Raw genomic sequence first — 16,901 nt, 5'->3', positions numbered from 1 at the left:
GGGGCGGGGCGAGTGTATCCTGAGTCCCGCCCGCTGGAGGCGGAAAAAACCCTCCGGGCACGTCACAGAGGGGCCAGCGGTGACGTCTCAAAGGGCGGCCGTAGCCATGGAGACGTTTGTCCACTTGCAACGTGGCCTATTGTTTACGAGTCCGGCCGTCAGACAGGGATCAAGCCCCTGGAGCGCGCGCGGCTGCACTGCATGTAGTGCTCCTGCGACTCTCCCCATCGCTGCTCCCGCGATCCCCCCCATCACTGCTTCTTCTAATGCTCTTTAGACCCGACCTGAAATGCACCACTTCTAGTGATCCTACTACTGCTAGGTCTAGTGCTCCTGCGACCCATGGTCACCGCTTGAACTGCACTGTACTAGTGCTCTCTCCACCCCTGCCCCGTTACTGCTATTTCTAGTGCTCCCGCGACCCCTCCCGTCATCGCTACATCTAGTGCTTCTCAGACCTTCCCTCCCGATCACCTGCCTGAACTGCACTATACCTAGTGCTCTCTCCACCCCTTCCCCATCACTGCTACATCTAGTACTCCTGCGACCATCGCCCGAGCTGCACTACAGCCTAATTCTCGCCCGGGTCCTGCACTCATGCTCTGGGATGTGCACGTGTAATTCAGAAGGGGCGGCGACCATTCTGTAGGAGGCATGCCCTGGAGGAAGGTAGCTCGGTGAGTATAATAGAAAGAAAGCTGTTTCATATGAGTTACCTAGGGCTCAGCTCCTGTCCTCACACTAATTGATTTTATTTTTTTTTTTTTTTTTTTTTTTTTTTTTAACTTCTTCAATCATGTTAAAATCCCCTACCTTTCCCCATTGTTTTTTATCCTTAAATGTTTCTATTATATTGAAATGTATTTCTACTCCTCATCTTACCTATTGTTTTCAAGTTTGTCTAGTTATGTTATGTATACTTCAGATATTTTAATGTGTTTTAAATTGTTATAAATATATATAATTTTGTAATTACTGATGTACATCGCCTAGAACCTGGAATAGGTGATTAATCAAATTTTATAATAATAATAATAATAATACACAGCAGGAGTCCCCCGGACTTCAATCCTAGTCCATATTATGCTGCCAGAGCTCCCAGGAACCCCAGATATGAATCACCAAAGGCCCATCCAGCCTACTGAATCTCAAACAGTGGCAAGATTCTATGCTACCGCTCCCAGGGACAAGTAGTGGCTTCCCCTCATATTTATCTCAATAGCAGACTGCAGACTTTTCCTCCGGTAATATCTCCAAACCTTTTTTTTTTTAAACTCAGATATGCTAACCACTGTAACCACATCCTCTGGCAACACCAGCTCATTGATTGGAAAAATATTTCCTATTTGTTTTACATGTAACTTCATGGCGTGTCCTCTAGTAATGGGTCACTTTTACCTGTTTCACTCCTCTCATATTATGGCAGCACAAATCAGCTGCTTTAGTTAATAGGGATACCCCAAGTCCCACCAGCTGAAGAGGTTCTCCACTGGCATTTTGTCAGCTCACCAGGTATGAAAACCGAGTGGTGTTTCAGAAAATGACATAATGTCAAAACCATGTGATGCGTTTACTCAGGTTCCCTTTGTCTAATCTAATAGTACATTTTATTCAAAGAGTAGAAACTATTCACTGTGGAAAATCAGGAGCAAAATGCTCTGTACCTTTTTCAGTTCCACTAAATCTTTTTTTGAGACCAGAATTGCACACAGTTCTCAAGGGAGCAATACAGAAACATTACAATATTATTTGTCTTATTTAAATATAAATTGATGGGGCACTCCAGGATGTTCAGTCCCGTTCTCTCTGCTATCAACAAAGTTGTCCTCATCATTTGGGCATAACAGTGAGTACCAGTAGCTCTGTCCGCCTATGGAAGAAGGTGGATGGAGCTTCACATCCATCTAATCTATAAATGGGACACAGGATAAGATTAATCCAGGTTGTTAAAGTGGATTGAAAAGAAGCCAGTCTTTAGCTGGAGTGGGGATTAGATAAGTCCTTTGCACTGCCATCTGGCACTGAGTATACTCTCTCTGCTAGCGAAAGCAGGCTTCACATCCTCTCCAGTAATAAAATAATTCATTATATTACATGTAAAATGAGCCATTGTGAGACTTCAGCCCAAGACTGGTCGCACTTTTGAAGACAGGTCATTGTTAGAGACTCATGCACATGCGGTAAGAGATTGTACTAGCTCTCTCCTTCTCCAACCTCTTACCCTGTCTCATTTCCTTTCTGTCTCTCACAGGAGCAGCTAACACTGGAGGCCGACGGGACTGTGCAGTTTGAACGGCATGGAGCTGTGAGTGTCTCTTCTTCCGCCATCCCTGACCTTGATTTTGCCACCTTAGTCTGACACGGACTCTGATCTGCTTTCACTGTCCCCAAACTGTGCAGTATCAAGGCTACAGGGCTTTTATTGTGATCCAAGGTCTCCCCAGTACTCCCCTCCCTCACATACAGGAACTGGAGACCTGATAGTACCTAAGCTTGAACGTTCTTCAGTCTCATTGCCCTGGGCCCTACATGTCCAGATCAAGAGAAGCTCATGCCCCAGCTTCAGGTGGGAACATTTTGACATCCTGACACTCCTCAGTGTATGCTGGAATTTGTAGTTCTGGCCTCTAATAGTTGGTATCAATGCTACAAGTGTCAGTATGTCTCTGGAATGGGCAAAGTGGATTTGGGACTTGCTTGAATGGATTTCCCCCTCCTCGACGGGGTGTAGGGCAGGGGTGTCAAAGTCCCTCCTTGAGGGCCGCAATCCAGTCGGGTTTTCAGGATTTCCCCAATGAATATGCACGAGATCTATTTGCATGCACTGCTTTCATTGTATGCTAATAGATCTCATGCATATTCATTGTTAATAATGTCATCCCTCCCACCAGTGCAACAATGGGACAGCTATACCAGGAACACCACGAAGAGGATTTCTTCCTGTACATTGCTTACAGTGATGAAAGCGTCTACGGAATGTGAAAATCCCATCCCGGCGGGGGTTCCTGCAACCCCTGCATTCACAAGGACCTGCACTTTTAGATTATAAAGCATTTGTTCTTTTTGGTTTTGGTTTTATTAATCCACTTTAGTATCACCTCTGCCCTTCTGGAAAGACAAATAAGAGAGGGGCTGGCAAGACACCTGAGCAAACCTAATCCCCTCCTCCCTCCCCACCATGGCTCCCTCCCTCCACATGTAAAGATCTCTCCTATTTCCTTTCTTACCTTCATCCATGCTTTAATTTTGATTTTCTCTTGGGGATGACAGGAGTTGCCAGTTTTCTCCTGGCTCTCTCTCCCCCTCAAGAAGCGGTGAGTTGGATTGTGGCATTACCTCATCTGCCACCAACCTGGTGAATATCATCTTGCTCAGTGTTGTACTGGAAGATTAATAAAATGGAGGTGAAGATGAAAAAAACAAACAAAAAAAAGGAATAGGGTCTCCAAATGGATCCAGTCCTGGATTTAGCCCCAAGGCATGCATGGACCTGTAGCTCAGGTGTCTTCATTGATTCCCCCTAGTGAGAGGCAGGCAATGGGTTAAAACCATTATCACTACTTATCATTTCTATAATGCTACTGTTTATTCAGTTTTCTATGCTGTTCAGAACAGAACCTGCCCAGAACAGTTTACATGAATTTATTCATGTATTCAAGCATTTATGCAGGTACTTTCTGTGTCCCTAGCAGTCATAATCTAAGGTGAGGGGGGGGGGGGGTTTGTACCTGGGGCAAAGGAGGGTTGTGACTGGATTACCCTATTCCTAAACTCTGAAGCCAGTGGTATCAGCTGTATTCCTTAGCGATGGGCAGCAAGAAAATATTAATTTTCTGTCACTTACAGAAATCTTCACGGGGGGCTGTTTTTTGGATCATTTTGTTAGATTCCAATAATAGAGCACACTGTGTGAAAAAAGGGTGCAGTATTTCAGAGCTTGTGCACACGGTGTTCCAGCCTCAGGAAACACTATTATCGGTGATTGACAAAACACAAAACGCTTGTTTTCATTTTGTAACAACATACGATGTAAACATCAACATTTCCAATGTCGTCGTAAATGACTGCCCATCCTGAGTATTCCCCGCCCCCCCCGTCCCCTTATTGGTACAATCCACCCACTCTTAAGTCCCTGAAAAGGGAACCCCCCCCCCAACTCTCATAGGAAGCAAACAGTGTTTTAAGTGACTCTTCATTAGCCCCATAAAAAGTAGCCCCTTTGTGAATTCCCTCCCCACATCCCTTACAAGCTATCCTTTTCCTGCATCATTCCTTGCCATAGCTCAGTGTCTCTTTCCTAATTCCTTCCAGGGCGGCCAGCAATGACCTAGACTTATTCAGAGTCCGTCAGAAGAAACTGGAAATGCAGGTACGGGAGGTCTTGGGAAATGAGTCTTAATCCCCTCTATGTGCATCTCTTGATGACTAAGCTCAACTTACAGATTGGGATATGTTAAAGAGACCCTTATTCAGTCTCCCTGTTCCTCCACAGCGCACTCTCTTTGAGAAAAAGCAGAGGCGAAGACGCCAGGAGCCACTTATGGTGCAAGCCAACCCCGACTCACGGCTGAATCCCCGACACACCCGCCGGGCGGAAGACCGGATGCCACTGGTCGATGCTGGCAGTGTTCCCTACAGCTACCAGGGTGAGGAAAAGAAAGCCTAGCATGCCGCACTTGGCCACCCTGTGACTTGTAAGTTGGGCAATTGGTTCAGTTGCTCAGACAGGCTGATACCCACCACATCTGTCCTTGCCTGGCAAATGGAACTACAGGTTACATGCATGCGACCAGACCAGAAGGCAGCACAGCACATTCCCATGTGTGTCCATCTGGCCCCTTCTCTGTTCTGTGACTCTGATCCTCTGTGGGTGTGAGTGTGTGAGAAGTGGAGCCAATCTCAACTTGAACACGTGACTTTCCATTGTGACATCAGCAAGCCCAACTTAGGTGGGCTTGGATGCCATCCTTTTGTCAGCAGTAGTGTCAGAACCAGGGCCAGTGTTAGGGGTGTGCAAACGGGGCAATTGCCCTGGGACTCTGTACCTGCCTGAAGTTGAAAGAGGGACAGCCTGCAAGCTTTGGGAGCCCCATCAGATCTAACAACAGCCCTGGTCAGGACTCACATCAGGTTTTGCATTGCTTGTTTCACAAACATGTAGAAATGTTCCTGGCTCAGCACTTCCGGCTGAGAACGCCTCAAAAGTAGGGCTAGATGTGACTGCCTAACTGACAGGGAGCTATGGAAGAGGTAATAGTCAACACACCAGCGTCATTAAGTTTCTAGCCCTTAATGATGGTGGGGGTGGGGGGAAACAGAAGTTGAAACCCTATTGGGGTTGGGGGAAACAGAAGTTGGAGGTGGGGGGGAACAGCTGGGAGTGGGGTGGAAACAGAAGTTGGAACCCTATTGGGGTTGGGGGGGAAACAGAAGTTGGAGATGGGGTGAAAACAGCTGGGGGTGGGGTGAAACAGAAGTTAGAACCCGATTGGGCTCTTGGTCTTTGAGATTCAGGCTCAGTCACCTTCCCTACTCCTGATACATTTGCATACAAATGCATTCACTTTGCCATCATTCATCCCCCCCCCCATCCGCACACAGCTCTCTAACCCATCGCTCCATCTCTCTCTGTAATTATCCCAGGTATTATTAACCCCTGTCTGGCGGACGTTCCCAAAGAGGTCCCCCCTCCTGCATCCAACATCTGCCCTGACTCGTCACTTGGAAATGTGCTGGTGCCCACCACTGAGGAAAAAACGGTGGGGGAAGAGCTGCAGAAAGGTACCAGCTGGGGAAGGAGTAGAAGAGGGAAGGCAGGAGTAGAACCAGACTTGCCTCGTGCAGTTCTGGGGTCTGCTCTGATGAGGGGGGGTCTCTGCTTTAGAGTGGAATGTTTGGGCTTGGAGAGTTGGGTTATTGTGATAAACCAAGGACAAACCAAGGTGTAATTTTGTTATTCATTTGCTCGCATTCTGCTTTTTTTCTGTATTTAATATTTAACTTATTTTTTATTCTTATAAATATTAAACTTAAATAGTTGGGGCCCATGTGATAGAACAATATTCAACAGACAATATTCAACAGTTGCTCGCTGAAGTAATTAATAGCATTTCCTACTACCTGAGTTGGCATGTGACCGCCCACATGACACTGAAAAATGCTTACCATATCACGGCATAGCAGAAAAAGAAATCCACAGATTACAACTCTTACAAAATACTGTCATTAAACTCATAAGGCAAAGAAATATGATCTACGCCGTGAAGCACACTGGCTGCCCATATCACACCGTACAACATATAAAATTCTCCTACTTGCCTTCAAGATAAAACACACCCACTCCCCAGCCTTTCTAGACAAAGGAGAAATTAGGTTCTTTCTTACCTGCTAATTTACTTTCTTTTAGCCTCTCCAGACCAGCATAGGGTTAATCTTACAAGCGGGTATCTATCTCATCAAGACCAGCAGGTGAAGACTGAGACAAAACTTTGGAACTGTATATATCATGTGGCCCCTCCCTAAGTACCTCAGTCTGCTGAATAGCCAGGCAGAACTAAGAACTATTTGTATATACAGAAAAACAAACAAGACTCCGAACAGGAGTATCAACAAATAAAGACAGAAATGCTGTTGGAAAATGCAAAGGAACAAATGCAAATAGCAAAGGTCCCCACAGCTCGCCAGCCAAGCCACAGCCTCTGTTCTTAATCTCCCTGGCCCTAGAAAAATACTAGAAACTGGTCAAAAAATGAAAAACTGCAAGTAAGAACATGGCAATAAAAAGGGGTCCTATGCTGGTCTGGAGAGGCTAAAAGAAAGTAAATTAGCAGGTAAGAACCTAATTTCTCCTTCTTTAGCAACTCTCCAGACCAGCATAGGGTTAATCTTATAAGTGTGACGTACCAAAGCAGTCCCCATCATGGGTGGGACCCTCGAAGGGCCGACACCAGAACACGCACACAGAACACCACGTCCCGATGCGCCTGAACGTCCACATGGTAGTGTCTGACAAAAGAATATAGAGAAGAGCCGTCTTACAAATATTCAGAGGAGGCATCAGCGAAGACTCAGCCCAAGAAGCTGCTGGCCCGCGAGTAGAATGAGCCTTGAGAAATTCCAGAAGTCTTTCTTCTAAAGATGATAAATGGAAGCAATAGTCTCCTTGATCCAGAAAGCAATCATAGCCTTGGAAGCGCCATCCCCCCTACGAGGACCCAATATAAGGAGAAAAAATATGATATGATTTCCTGATCTTCTGGGTCCTCCACAAGTAAGCGCAAAGGACTCGATCAACATCCAATTTGCGCTACTGTTTCTGCTCAGAAGAACCTGCCCAGGACCGGGAGGATCACTGACTGATTGACATGAAAAGGAGAAACTACCTTTGGCAGAAAGGAAGGAACAGGCCGTAACACTACCCACTCCCTAGAAAACTCGAGGAAGAGAGACCGACAAGAGAGAGCCTTCAGCTCCGAAACATAAGAATTGCCGCTGCTGGGTCAGACCAGTGGACCATCATACCCAGCAGTCCGCTCACGCGGCGGTCCTCTGGTCAAAGACCAGCGCCCTAACTGAGACTAGCCATACCAGCGCACGTTCTTGTTCAGAAGGAACTTGTCTAACTTTGTCTTGAACGTCTAGCAGAAGCAATAGCCACCAAGAAGACCACCTTAAGAGTAAGGTCCTTCAATGTGCAGGGACCCAAAGGGTCAAATGGGAGGTACACAAGCCTGGACAGGACCACATTCAAATCCCAGAATTAGCAGACGATCAGACAAATGGTTCGATAACGAACTACTCCTACTCAAAAGACAATGCAGACAACTAGAAAGAAAATGGAGAAAGAATAACCAAGAACCTACGAAAACAGCATGGAGAAAACTAAACCAACAATACAAGCTAAAACTAAAAGAAAAAAGAAAGACACACTACACCAACCTAATAGGCAAAGAAACCCAAGACACAAAAAAACTATTCCAAATACTAAAAGAACTCACAGACACCAAACCCTATCTGGCCAATAATGACATCCCTGCCCCCTCAGCCACCCTTTTAGCTGAATACTTTAAAAACAAAATCACAACTGCCAGGACTACCCTCACCGGAACCCCAACCCACCTAGAAGAGATCACAATGCCCTCCACAGAAAAAGAATCAGCTGCGGAAGACAGAACTTGGTCCCACTTCCCCACTATACAATGGTCTGACCTTAACAAACTCTACAAAAAATACAGCCACGCAGCCTGCGACCTCAACCACTGCCCTCCATACCTATTAAAATCCTCCAGTACCAAATTCCGCGCTCTCCTCTTACAATGTATGCAAACCATTCTCGCAGATGGCCTTTTCCCGTAAGACCTCATCGAAATTGTCATCACCCCAATCCTAAAAGACCCTAAAGGAGCAATGGATCAACCATCCAACTACATACCCATAGCCTTAATACCACTTTATGTCAAACTAATGGAAGGCCTGGTAGCCAAACTCCTCACCAACTACCTTGAAGACCCAACATACTCCACCATACACAATCTGGTTTCAGAACCAACTACAGCACAGAGACACTACTAGGTTCCCTCCTGGACACAGCTAGACAACACCTCAGCACAGGTAGAAAAATGCTGATTATACAACTGGATCTCACTGCAGCATTTGACCTGGTGGACCATAAAGCACAGTTACTTACCGTAACAGGTGTTATCCAGGGACAGCAGGCAGATATTCTTAACGCATGGGTGACGTCACCGACGGAGCCCTCGGTACGGACCTTTTTAACTAGAAGTTTCTAGTTGGCCGCACCGCGCGTGCGCGAGTGCCTTCCCGCCCGACGGAGGAGTGCGTGGTCCCCAGTTAGGATAAGCCAGCTAAGAAGCCAACCCGGGGAGGTGGGTGGGACGTAAGAATATCTGCCTGCTGTCCCTGGATAACACCTGTTACGGTAAGTAACTGTGCTTTATCCCAGGACAAGCAGGCAGCATATTCTTAACGCATGGGTGACCTCCAAGCTAACAAAGAGGGAGGAGGGATGGTTGGCCATTAGGAAAATAAATTTTGTAACACAGATTGGCCGAAGTGTCCATCCCGTCTGGAGAAGGCATCCAGACAGTAGTGAGTAGTGAACGTGTGAACTGAGGACCAAGTGGCCGCCTTGCAGATTTCCTCGATGGGCGTGGAGCGGAGGAAAGCCACAGAAGCAGCCATAGCTCGGACTCTGTGTGCCGTGACAGCACCTTCCAGTGACAGACCGGCCCGAGCATAGCAGAACGTAATACAGGCAGCAAGCCAATTGGAAAGCGTTCGTTTGGAGACAGGATGACCCATACGGTTAGGGTCGAATGACAAAAAAAGCTGAGGAGAGGATCGGTGAGCCCTGGTACGGTCAAGATAGTAGGCTAGGGCACGCTTACAATCCAGCGTGTGCAGCGCCTGTTCCCCAGGATGGGAATGGGGCTTAGGGAAAAAGACAGGCAACACAATGGACTGGTTGAGGTGAAAAGCTGAGACCACCTTAGGAAGAAATTTAGGATGGGTGCGCAGGACCACCTTGTCATGGTGAAAAACAGTGAAAGGTGGATCAGCGACCAGTGCATGCAGCTCACTAACCCTCCTGGCAGAGGTGATGGCAATCAGGAAAAGCACCTTCCAGGAAAGGAATTTGAGCGAAGTTGAGGCAAGAGGCTCAAAAGGAGGTTTCATGAGAGCTGATAAAACCACATTTAGGTCCCAGACGACAGGAGGAGGCTTTAGAGGTGGTTTGACATTGAAGAGACCTCTCATGAACCGGGAAACCAGAGGATGAGCCGTGAGGGGTTTTCCGAGGATAGGCTCGTGAAATGCAGTGATGGCACTGAGGTGGACTCTGATGGAGGTAGATTTGAGACCAGCATTGGACAGAGAGAGCAAATAGTCCAGTACAGATTCCACCGCCAAAGAGGTGGGATCCTGATGATGCCGCAGACACCAGGAGGAGAACCTGGTCCACTTCTGATGGTAACATTGGAGGGTGGCCGGTTTCCTGGAGGCGTCCAAAATGAGACGGACAGGCTGAGATAGATTCTCTGGAGAGGTCAGCCCGAGAGAAACCAAGCTGTCAGGTGGAGCGAAGACAGATTGGGATGTAGTAGAGATTGATGCTGCTGTGTAAGTAGAGTAGGAAACACAGGAAGAGGAATGGGCTCCCTGGAGCTGAGTTGGAGCAGGAGGGAGAACCAGTGTTGTCGTGGCCATCGAGGGGCGATGAGAATCATGGTGGCCCTGTCCCTGCGGAGCTTGAACAAGGTCCGCAACATCAGAGGAAGTGGAGGGAAGGCATACAGGAACCGATCCTTCCAATCGAGCAGGAATGCATCTGGTGCCAGACGATGAGGAGAGAAGAGTCTTGAACAGAATTGGGGCAGCTGATGATTGTGAGGTGCTGCAAAGAGGTCCACCTGCGGAGTGCCCCATCGAGCAAAGATGGAGTGGAGTGTTGGAGGATCCAGTGTCCACTCGTGAGGCTGAAGTATGCGGCTGAGATTGTCGGCCAGGGAGTTCTGTTCGCCCTGGATATAGACCGCCTTGAGGAAAAGATTGCGGGCCGTGGCCCAGGTCCAGATGCGTAGGGCCTCGAGGCAAAGGAGGCGAGATCCGGTGCCGCCTTGTTTGTTTATGTAGTACATGGCGACTTGATTGTCTGTGCACAGGAGAAGAACCTGGGGGTAGAGAAGATGCTGGAACGCTTTGAGAGCGTAGAACATGGCTCTGAGTTCCAGGAAATTGATGTGATGCTGACGTTCTTGTGGGGTCCAAAGACCCTGGGTGCGTAGATCCCCTAGATGGGCTCCCCACGCATAGGGGGAGGCATCTGTGGTGATGGTCATAGAGTGAGGGGGCAGATGAAAGAGTAGACCCCTGGAAAGATTTGAGGAGTTCAACCACCATTGGAGAGATTGCTGAAGAGATGATGTCACAGAGATGGGATGAGAAAGAAGATCCGTCGTTTGTGACCATTGGTTGGCGAGAGTCCATTGAGGTGTCCGGAGATGGAGGCGTGCCAGAGGAAGGACATGAACTGTCGATGCCATGTGGCCCAGGAGGACCATCATTTGTCGGGCAGGAATGGTGGGATGCATGAGGACCTGACGACAGAGATGGAGCAGGGTCCACTGACGATCGGAGGGAAGAAAAGCCCTCATTAGAGTGGTGTCCAGAACAGCTCCGATGAATTGAAGTCGCTGGGTGGGAAGCAGATGCGACTTGGGGTAGTTGATCTCGAACCCCAAGAGATGGAGGAGAGAGATGGTGTGATGAGTGGCCTGTAGCACAAGCTGAGGCGACGGTGCTTTCACCAACCAATCGTCCAAGTAGGGGAACACTTGGAGGTTGTGGGACCTGAGGAAGGCCGCTACCACTATCAGGCACTTGGTGAATACCCTGGGAGATGAGGCGAGGCCAAAGGGAAGCACCTTGTACTGATAGTGATGGTGGTGTACCTGGAAACGCAGGTAGCGGCGAGAAGTCTGATTGATGGAGATGTGAGTGTAGGCCTCCTTGAGGTCCAGGGAACATAGCCAGTCGTGTTGAGAGAGAAGAGGATAGAGCGTGGCAAGGGAAAGCATTCTGAACTTCTCTTTGACGAGGTGTTTGTTGAGGTTCCTGAGATCGAGAATGGGACGGAGGTCTCCTGTCTTTTTGGGTACCAGGAAGTAGCGGGAGTAGAATCCCTGACCCCTTTGTTCTGGAGGGACCTCTTCGATGGCATTGAGAAGAAGGAGGGATTGAACCTCCCTCAGGAGGAGGGGGATTTGAGATGAATGAGAAGCAGACTCTACGGGAGGGTTGTCCGGTGGAAGAGTCTGGAAGTTGAGAGAGTAGCCGTGGTGGATGATGTTGAGGACCCACTGGTCCGATGTGATGACCTCCCAACGGCTGGAGAAAATGGTGAGACGACCTCCGATTGGTTGTGGAAGAGGTAGCGAAGGTGGAAGACTGGCTATGCCCTGGAGAGAAGAGTCAAAAGGGCTGAGACGGCTTAGCAGAAGGCAGAGGCTTGTTAGGTTGAGTGGATTGAGAACGTGCCTGCGCCTGGTGATGTTGCTGCCGTGGCCGCCGAGACTGTTGGGAAGGCGGGTTGAGTGGTCTGGCTGAGAATCTGCGCTGGTATGAGGTTTGAGGCCTGTAAGGACGTGTAGGCGGAGCCTTCTTTTTTGGTTTAATCAGGGTGTCCCACCTAGTTTCATGCGCGGAGAGTTTTTGGGTGGTGGAATCCAGGGACTCTCCAAACAGTTCATCCCCAAGACAAGGGGCGTTGGCTAGACGATCTTGGTGATTAATGTCCAAGTCTGAGACTCTCAGCCAGGCCAGGCGGCGCATGGCTACAGCCATGGCAGAGGCACGGGAGGTAAGCTCGAAGGAATCATATATCGAGCGGACCAGGAACTTTCTCAATTGGAGGAGACCAGAGATTTGTTGCTGAAAAAGTGGGATCTTCCTCTCTGGGAGATACTTCTGGAGGGCTGACAACTGCTGGACCAAGTGTTTCATGTAGAATGAAAAATGGAAGGAATAGTTGTTCGCCCTGTTGGCCAACATGGCATTCTGATAGAGCCTCTTGCCAAACTTGTCCATGGTTTTACCCTCTCTGCCAGGAGGGGTGGAGGCATAGACACTGGAGCCCTGAGTCTTCTTTAAGGTGGATTCAACCAGGAGGGACTCATGGGGAAGTTGTGACTTATCGAATCCTGGAATAGGGATAACCCTATAAAGGTTATCTAACTTGCGTGGGGCCCCAGGTACTGTAAGGGGGTTTTCCCAATTTTTATAGAAAGTCTCCCGTAGGATGTCATGCACGGGTAGTTTAAGAAACTCCTTGGGAGGTTGCTCAAAATCCAGAGCCTCTAGAAAGGCTTGGGATTTCTTGGAGTCTGATTCCAGAGGGAGGGATAGGGCGGCAGACATCTCCCTGAGAAACTTTGAGAAGGAGGATTGCTCAGGCCTGGAGGTGGCATCAGGAGCTGAGGGATCCTCATCAGAGGAGGAGAGATCTTCCTCGGTACCGGGGGGAGACTCTTCCCACAAGTCTGGGTCCCGGACCTCCGGGTGTGCATGACGCGACACCGGGGTGGAAGGGTCGGTATGGTGAGTCTTGGACAAAGATTTCCCAGAGCGTACCGAAACGGTACCGGGGGAAGAGGACCGGCGTCGGTCCCGGTCCCGGGAAGAATGGTGCTCCGCTCGGTCCCGAGGAGGATCCGCAGTGGTAAGTTGGGCCGAGAGAATCGGCATGGAGGTATTAATAGGTACCGATGGGGTGGACACCGGTGGCTCGGTACGGGGCTCGGGCCGGTCTGGTACCGGAAGGAGCGGTGCCAGGATAGTAGGCAACAGTTGCTCGAGCTGACGTTTCAGCTGGTCTTGCAGTTGACCCTGGAGGATGGCCGCAATTCGGTCATCCAGGGGAGGCACCGGAACCGCTTTCTTTTTCTTCGGTTCCTTAGGTGCCGCTCTACGTCCCGGCGATGAGGAGGCCGATGATGAGGCACTCACCGAAATCGGGACGGAGCGCTTTCGGGCTCGGCTCGAGGCCGGCAGGGTCGGTGTCGCCATTGTGGCCGGTGGGCGCTCAAGGGAAGGGGTAGGCTTCTTAGCCGGCTTACCTTGCGCCAGCGGCGCCGATGTGGGGTCGGGCGTCGTCGAAGCCGACGGTGCCGATTTCTGTGGTACCGCTGTCGAAGTCGAGGATTCCATGGTCGACCCGGTGCCGAACAACAGATCTTGTTGTATTTTTCGGTTTTTAAGCGTCCGCTTTTTAAGAGTGGCACAGCGGGTGCAGGAGTCCGCCCGATGCTCTGGCCCCAAACACTGTAAACACCAATTGTGTGGGTCAGTGAGGGAGATCGGGCGTGCACACCGCTGGCACTTCTTGAAACCGACCTGCGGGGGCATGAAGGGGAAAACAGCCTCCGCAAAATCGAATCCCGAGGCCTGGATAATGGCAACAGGCCCCGCCGGGGCAAAACGAAAAAAGATAGAAAAAAATCAAAGTTTTTTTTTTTTTTTTTTGCAACTAAAAGAAAAGAAACCCGAAGGTGAATACAAATAAAATAAGAAAAAATTCGCGAGCGGGAAGGCAAAAAAGTGAGTTCAACGGCCGTTGAAAAACACACGCGTCTTCTTCGCTCCGCGGAAACGAAGAAACTGGGGACCACGCACTCCTCCGTCGGGCGGGAAGGCACTCGCGCACGCGCGGTGCGGCCAACTAGAAACTTCTAGTTAAAAAGGTCCGTACCGAGGGCTCCGTCGGTGACGTCACCCATGCGTTAAGAATATGCTGCCTGCTTGTCCTGGGATAACATTCTACTACAAATACTAGATACAATAGGAATCACAGACAAGATACATACATGGTTTCAAGGATTCCTACAATCCAGAACTTACAGAGTAAAATTGAACAAAGAAAAATCAGAACCATGGTTCAACCCCTGTGGCGTACTCCAAGGATCTCCACTATCCCCAACTCTCTTCAATTTCTACATTGCATCCTTCGGCACCTGCCTGGACAAATTGGGCTTAACCTCTTATATCTATGCAGATGACATCACCATTCTCCTTCCTTTTGACCAACCAAAGTCCTCCATGACAGACACACTACACAGGACACTTGAAACAGTAGTAACATGGATGAAAAATCACAAACTGAAACTGAACCCAGACAAGACAAAATTCATTCTCCTCAAAAATAATAAAACCCCAACCATAACAAATCTAGTAATAAACTCAATCACATACACCATATAACCTACTCTAAAACTTCTAGTCCTAGGTCTTCTAGACTACTGCAAAATACTCTATCTCCCCTGCCCCACAACCATGATAAAACAACTACAAACAGTTCAAAACACAGCGCTAAGACTTATCTATTGACTGAGGAAACACGACCACGTCACAGCGGCATACCTCGACTCACACTAATCCAAACTACCTCAACCAGACATAGGAGAACCCACAAACCATTCACGCATCCCCCAATCAGAGACGTCAAACGAAAAAAGATGGCTTTCTAGCCACACAAGCAGCAAAACTAGACTACCAACTCTCCAATTTACTAATAACGACTCCAGACTACAAATTGTTCAGAAAAGAAATAAAAACCATGCTATTCAAGAAATCCTTGAAGACAAACTAACACCGCAAGACTCGTCCCAATTCTCTGAAGTAACTCGCTCTACCCTTCAATTCCTCTGGAAATGGCCAGATAACTTCTTTTGTAATCTGCCTTGAACCACAAGGTAATGGCGGAATAGAAATCATTAATGTAATGTAATGTAATATATCTGTTTAAACGTTGTACTGTCTTCCCAGGGCATATGTCTCCCTCCAACCAAGCTCTGCTCTGGACCACATCAGACAGCAGTAACCAATCAGAAAGATGCCTTCAGTATTGCTGGTGCCTGATTGGCTGTTGTTTGCATTCAAAGGAGGAGGATTGAAAGAAGCAATATACATAATATGATTTAATTTAACACGGTGGAATCTTATGGATGTTAATGCAGAGTTACAATATCTTACCTTTTTCTCCCCTCTTTTTTCTTTTCTTCACCTGCCCTTCTCTCTCCTCTTGCTCAGAAATATCAGACTTGGACCTGGAGGAGACCACCCTAGAGGAGCTGGTTGAAACCAGGATAGAGATAAAGGAGAAGCCAAATTCTGGTGAGTGCAGAGAGTGCCTGTGTGGGGGCTATCCATCAAAAGATTTAACTTTTATTTCCAAAGATGCATATAGGAACAGGGAGACCCCTGCTGAGCCACCCTAGCCCGAGGAGAGCAGGTCTTTATATTGACCAGTGGTTCCCAAACTTTAAAAGGGGAGGGGCCAACGAGCGGAGTCAGTGAGAGCTTGGGCAGGTAAGCAGAAGCAAGGGGAAAGTAGGAGAGGGAAGCAGAAAAAAAAGAGAGAAACAAGAGAAAAAGGGAAGCAGAGGCAGGAGACTACAGGGGGAATCGGCAAGAGTTAGCTCTGCCCACCCCCGATGTCAACCAACGAAGCTCCCCCTAATAAACTATTAATTTGGCCCCAAATTGATTTCCAAAAATCCATAATAAATGGACAATAGAACAATAAATGATCTAAAGTCCCTGCTTCAAGATGACAATGCCAACATCTATCAGACTTAGAGCAATCTAATTTTTTTAAATTAAAAGGGGACAGATTCAGAATCAATGCTAGGAAGTTCTTCTTCACCCAGAGAGTGGTGGACACCTGGAATGCGCTTCCAGAGGGCGTGATAGGACAGAGTACGGTTTTGGGGTTCAAGAAGGGATTGGATGATTTCCTGAAGGAAAAGGGGATAGAAGAGGATAGATAGAGGATTACTATACAGGTCCTGGACCTGATGGGCCGCCGCGTGAGTGGACTGCTGGGCATGATGGACTCTAGTCTGACCCAACAGAGGCATTACTTATGTTCTGTGCCAGTCATTTTTTTCACGGCACCTAAGTTTACACCCCACCATGCTCTGGTAAGAGGTGAGAAAAAAAAAAGCCAGATTGATACAAAAACCTGGCATGAGAAATGAGAAGACAAGAGGAAAGCAGAAATTGATTAGAAAAATTAGACAACTAGACAATAATGGTAAAAAAAATTGTATTTTTAATTTTGAATAAAGTACAAAACTCACAACTGAAAGTCTAATATATCATGGGGGAGAAGGTGGGAACAACGCAAGAAAGGATGGGGGGGGCACGATGAAGGGCAAGTTGCACAGGGCACAATTATAGCTCGATAAGGCTCTGACTGCACGAGGGATCAGGGCCATCTTTTTTTTTTGTCTTCACAAATATGGCTGGTTTAAATGTAATGTGAAACAGAAGCCGCATACCACTATATTCATGTGGAGAGTTTAAACTGTCAGACTCACAACTTT

General features: G+C 48.1%; 1 protein-coding gene across 1 annotated transcript in view; it reads left to right on the top strand.

Moving 5' to 3' along the window:
• Positions 1–30: 30 nt before the first annotated feature.
• The window catches only part of LOC117367790 (tubby protein-like), a 40,686-nt gene continuing 23,815 nt past the window's right edge, over positions 31–16,901 (top strand). The window contains exons 1-6 of the mRNA XM_033960734.1: positions 31–677; positions 2,252–2,305; positions 4,312–4,369; positions 4,493–4,646; positions 5,644–5,781; positions 15,604–15,687. Coding sequence (XP_033816625.1) covers positions 2,298–2,305; positions 4,312–4,369; positions 4,493–4,646; positions 5,644–5,781; positions 15,604–15,687 — 442 coding nt within the window. The 5' untranslated portion in view covers positions 31–677; positions 2,252–2,297. The remainder of the gene's footprint in view (positions 678–2,251; positions 2,306–4,311; positions 4,370–4,492; positions 4,647–5,643; positions 5,782–15,603; positions 15,688–16,901) is intronic.

Source organism: Geotrypetes seraphini, chromosome 10 (genome assembly GCF_902459505.1).
Source record: "Geotrypetes seraphini chromosome 10, aGeoSer1.1, whole genome shotgun sequence".
Classification (NCBI taxonomy): domain Eukaryota; kingdom Metazoa; phylum Chordata; class Amphibia; order Gymnophiona; family Dermophiidae; genus Geotrypetes; species Geotrypetes seraphini.
Note: the sequence above shows the minus strand (reverse complement) of the source record. Positions and strands in the feature narration are given on the sequence as shown.